The sequence below is a fragment of the Sceloporus undulatus genome, chromosome 7, assembly GCF_019175285.1.
Source record: "Sceloporus undulatus isolate JIND9_A2432 ecotype Alabama chromosome 7, SceUnd_v1.1, whole genome shotgun sequence".
Taxonomy (NCBI): Eukaryota; Metazoa; Chordata; class Lepidosauria; order Squamata; family Phrynosomatidae; genus Sceloporus; species Sceloporus undulatus.
In genome coordinates, this window is record NC_056528.1 from 4,593,410 (window position 1) to 4,598,667 (window position 5,258).

At 44.9% G+C, this 5,258-nt stretch overlaps 1 protein-coding gene across 2 annotated transcripts in view; it reads left to right on the forward strand.

The window, feature by feature from the left end:
* Window positions 1–5,258, forward strand: part of LOC121937372 (tyrosine-protein phosphatase non-receptor type 11-like) — a 46,629-nt gene that overhangs the window by 37,250 nt on the left and 4,121 nt on the right. For both annotated transcript variants that reach the window (XM_042480525.1, XM_042480526.1), the window contains exon 11: window positions 1,604–1,758. In XM_042480525.1, coding sequence (XP_042336459.1) covers window positions 1,604–1,758 — 155 coding nt within the window. The remainder of the gene's footprint in view (window positions 1–1,603; window positions 1,759–5,258) is intronic.

Genomic DNA, 5,258 nt, shown 5'->3' on the forward strand with positions numbered 1-5,258 from the left:
TTTAGCCCACCTCTTCCAAGGATCGTGGCGGCATACAATAGCAAACATATAATAAAATACATCCCATTGCTCCCCTTCATAAAGATCAGAGCAAGAAAGTGCTGTATCAAGAGACATTCACTAGTTCCACTTTGTCACAATGGTTTGAATCGTGTTGGCATTGCTTAGCATGCTGTCCATATTGATAGACTGGTTGCCACAGTGTATGGCCAGCCTTTAAAGACCTTGTTGGTCCTTTTTAGGATTCCAGCTACAATAGCCAGGCTATATCCTGTATATTGAAAACTAGACTCCTTATAACTTTACCCGAAGGGAGGGAACCTTGAGGAGTACATGAAGCCACAATACTAGGACGTTTGTATAAAGTAAGATACGAACTACGTTGAGCTACATTGAAATTGGCTGATGCTAATGATTCTGTATTTACACTCTCTTTCACTTCGCTTTTTGGGTTTTGCCCATGACCATATGTCCTTCCTATATACCTGAACTGGGGATATGCTGTGTTAAATTATTCATTCCTGCAAGTGAGAATGAATAATTGAATCAATTTCCTCCCCACTCCCAGATGTCTTTGCAAAATCCGCAGGTTTTGCAAACAGTTTACGGTGCTGGGAGGCATCTCTGGCAGCGGGGATCCTTTGCTTTTCCCATGCCCATGCACCTGGCTTTCCCATTAGTATGGCTATATGACATTTGGTGCTTGAAGAAAGGTGAGGAGTGGGAAGCTTAATCTCAACCTCACTGTTCTGTTAACTGGTTCACAGCAACACAGACATTGTCATTGTGTGCCATCTTATCAGAACACAATCTGATGACGAAACTCCATCGTGAACTGTCCCTCTGCCCTCCTGGCTTGGAGGTGGCAAGAAATAGGTGGGTATGGGGTGATGGGGAAAATGAGAAAGGCCTTTGAGGAGCATTCTCCATGTTGGGTTTATCCAGACACTTGAAAAGCCTCTTTAGGGGATTTTATTCTCCAGCATTTGACTATTCTTTCCATCCCAAACCTCCAAAATTGCAATCCCTGCATCTGCGGAAGGGGAGGCTGGCTGGCATCCTGTTGGATGGGGATGTGAACCCCGATCACGCTTTAAATTCAAATCAATCTTGGGAGGAGGATGAAAGCCTCCCATATGCCCAGAAAACTGATGGCATAATAAATCTGCCCATCTCAAAGGTGCCATGCAGTTCTTCGGTTCTGCCTTTGAGTGATTTCAATGATTTCTGAACCCATACAATCTGGGGTATCTGCAGTCATCTGCAGTTAAAGCAGTCAGGATGTCTTACCCCTTTGCTTGACTCACCCATAAGTCAGAAATGTGACCCGTGAGTCAGAAACGTGGACTAAACAGAGCATGGTTTTGGATCCAGTGTGGTTGTATAACCTGAACATTGTGTGGGTGTTTTTATTTCTATGATACAAATATTTACCTAGTGCTGTTTATGCTGTTCCTTGCCAAATCGTCCCACCGGTCACGACAGTTTATAATGACTTCCTCCCCAATCGTTCCCCCACCTTCCCTTGTGCGCATCCCCACAGTGTTTGCAGTGTTTGCCTTTGGTCTCCAAAAGCCTCTCTCTGCTTTCTCAAACCCTACAGGAAGAGCAGCCCAGGCTGATCAGGCACTTTCAGTACATCAGTTGGCCAGATCACGGCGTTCCCAATGAACCGGGAGGCGTCCTCAGCTTCCTAGATCAAGTCAACAAAGCCCAGAGGAGTGTCCCGGACACTGGGCCAATTGTGGTACACTGCAGGTGAGTGTCCTGCAGAGGGTGCCCCTCACCTGCGCCAGGTTGCAAAGGTATAGCTGTGTTAGTCTGTAGAGCCAGTATGCAGAGAGTTCTTGCAGCACCTTTGAGACTCACTGTAAGAAAGGAGTTGGCATCAGGAGCACTTGTATTTGCACCAAGGCAGGTGATCCTTCAGCAGTTCACCCACTACGATTCAATCACATCCAAGACAGCTATAGCACTGTATCTATATGCATTAGCCCACACTCTTAATAGCTTTTGGGGGGAATCCCACTGCCTTTCCAAGCCAGTTTGGTGGAAGCAAGGGAAAGGGCCTTCTCAGTGGCTGCTCCCAGACTTTGAAACTGCATCCCTCCTTGTTTCCTTGCCCTAAATTTAGATTATACAGTGGCTTCCTCCTTTGTCTCCAAAGTTGCCCATCACTGATCAATAGAAACACATGTACAAAGGATTTTGAATTTGAATTGACATTCTCACATGCCGACAGCATATATATGTCCGTCGTTGGCTTCCGCTCCACCAAATGCACCCGAGGAAGTAGACCGAAGTCTAGGAAAGCTCATGCTGCCAACTTCTTCCTTTCAGTTAGTCTCAAAGGGGCTACAAGATCTCTCTATAAGTTAATCTGTGGGTTGTCTGCACTCAAGCCCTCAGGTGCGCATTGTTTCCCTAACCCTATCTAAAGATGCCAGGACATGAACCTTGACGCCTCCTGTGTCCAAAGCAGGGTTTCTTCAATTGTGCAACACTCATAAAACTATAGAACGAGATGGAGGGAAACAATCCAGACATTTTGAAGATGTCAAACATGGAGGGGAAAGATGCTGCTGCAAGCATTGGTGGATGCAAGAGCAGAATGTATGTATTGGTGACAATGCTGGGAGCTCCGGTTCCTTGCATGAGGAGTCTGGCTGCATTGTCTGCCCTATAATCCTCTTAATCTGGTTAATCTTACCGTGCCACGCTCTGCAGAGAAGGGTTTCAGTGTCTTTTTGCTGGGTTTCCCTGCCTCCTGGTGCTCTGGATATTCTAAGATGGAGCTAATCGGTTGCGGAAGAAGGAAGAATGGAGTATGAACTGCAGGGAAGTAGGGTTTTTTTTGTGGGAGGACATTGTTTGGAGAATGGGAAAGCTTGCTTGGATTGGACCAAAGGTATAGATAGCCTGTTAGGCTGTTTCCCACAGCAGTTACCCAAATGGGAAGCCAAAATGCAGGACGAGGCATTTCTCCCTTCCCCTGTTTTTTCCCTGCCCTAAATTTAGATTATAAACTTGGGCTATGGGAGTTTTTATTTGTTAGCTACATTTACATCCTACCTTTTCCTCCAAGATTGCATGCAAACCTACTCTGGCCCTTCTCTCCCTCCCACATCACTCTCACAACAGCCCTTTGAGGTAGGTCAGGATGAAAACTTAGTAATCAGCGGAGACACAAATATGGATCTCACATGTCCCAGAGCAAGACTCTGGCCATAGCGGCTCTCATAAAGGTCCGCACATCTAGATGAGTTGGGCAATTACAGCCTTTGAGTTGCTTTTTTGCCTGCAACTCTCATCAGCCCTTGCCAACATGGCTAACAGTGGGAGGTTATGGGAAATGCAATCCAAAAATCCTTGACGGTGCACAGCTATCCATTGCAATCGTCTTCTTGCTCTTGTTATATATATGCCTTTGAGTTGACTCCAACTTATGGCGACCCTATGAATGAGAGACCTCCAAGCAACACTATCCTCAGGTCTTGCAGATTTCCTTGCCTGGGTCCATTCATCTGTAATGTGGTCTTCCTCTTTTCCTATTGCCTCCTATCTTACCAAGCATTATTGTCTTTCCAAGTGGGTCATGTCTTCCTAAATCTCTTGGCTTTTAGGGAGAATTCAGTCTTGATTTTTAGTAGTCCACAGAACCCATATACTGTATAAGTCAACCTCACATATAAGTCGAGGGCAGATTTTGGGGCCAAAATTATGGATTTAGATATGACCCATGGATAAGCCGAAGGCAGAATTTTAAGCCTCAGTTTGCTTGCATGGGAAACGGATGCAGTGGTTACTGCAATCCCTGGTGCCCCATTTCTTGCAGAATCTCCTCTCCTTTATATAGTTGCAGAACTGAGTCTTGTGGGCCGTTGCTTGGTTTTCCATATTCGTTGACGGATTTTACTTAGAACCAGAATGGATTATATCTCTGTATCTCTATTGGTATGCTGTGCGTTCCTAGTGATTTATTTCTCCCAAGTACTCCGAGTGCCGCTTCCACTTCACTTTCCAAAACTGCAGATTCATCTCCGAACGGCTCTTCCTCGAACGAAGCTGTCATTCGTTCATCTCTTTTATACACTTCTTCGGAGTATTGCTTCCATCATCTTTTTACCTCTATGTGGTTATATAATGTGCTCCCTTGCTGGTTGTAGAGGATTCCTACTCTTGATTTAAGTTTCCCTTTGATTTCTCAGATCTTTATCTAAGATTTATTAGATGTTTCTTGGTCTCCTGGAGTCCTAGTCTAACACACGAACCACTGCATATTAAGAGGTTAAGAGGTGATATGATAGCACTGTTTAAATATTTGAAGGGATGTCATATTCAGGAGGGAGCAAGCTTGTTTTCTGCTGCTCCAGAGAATAGGACCCAGAGCAATGGATGCAAGCTACAAGAAAAGAGATTCCAGCTCAACATTAGGAGGAACTTCCTGAGAGTAAGGGCTGTTCGACAGTAAAACACACTCCTTCCTAGGAGATTATAGTGGAGTCTCCTTCTTTGGAGATCTTTTAAACAGAGGCTGGATGGCCATCTGTCAATGGGGATGCTTCGATTGAGAGTTCCTGCATGGCAGAATGGGGTTGGACTGGCTGGCCCTTGAGGTCTCTTCCAATTCTACGATTCTATGATTTACTACTACACTTGGCTCTCCACATTTACGACTTTGACTTCTGCGGATTCGATTATTTGTGGCTTGGATTAATATGTTCTCTCTAGGAATCTCTAAGTCCTCCAGCGCAATTCTGCTGGAGGTTGACCATAGAGTTGTGCTGGAGAACCTAGACGTTCCTAGAGAAAACACTTCTTTAGGTAGGTCCTCCAGCATTTTTCTATGATGGCAAATATTGACCATAGAGTTGCACTGGAGGACCTGGGGATTCCTAGAGAGGGGTTCTCTTGTGTAAAAAGAATAGTAGCTTTTGGTGGGTTTTGCAGGCTATGTGTCCATGTTCTAGAAGAGTTTATTCCTGACGTTTCGCCAGCATCTTCTCTGAAGACGCCAGCCACAGATGCTGCCGAAACATCAGGAATAAACTCTTCTGGAACATGGACACATAGCCCAAAAACCCATAAAACACTATGGATGCTGGCCATGAAAACCTTCTACTTACCGGGGTCCTTCATGCCTAACCCCAGCGAATGTGAAGGGTCCATTGTACCTGTTTTCATCCTAATCTAGACAGTAATAGATAGATAGATAGATAGATAGATAGATAGATAGATAGATAGATAGATAGATAGAT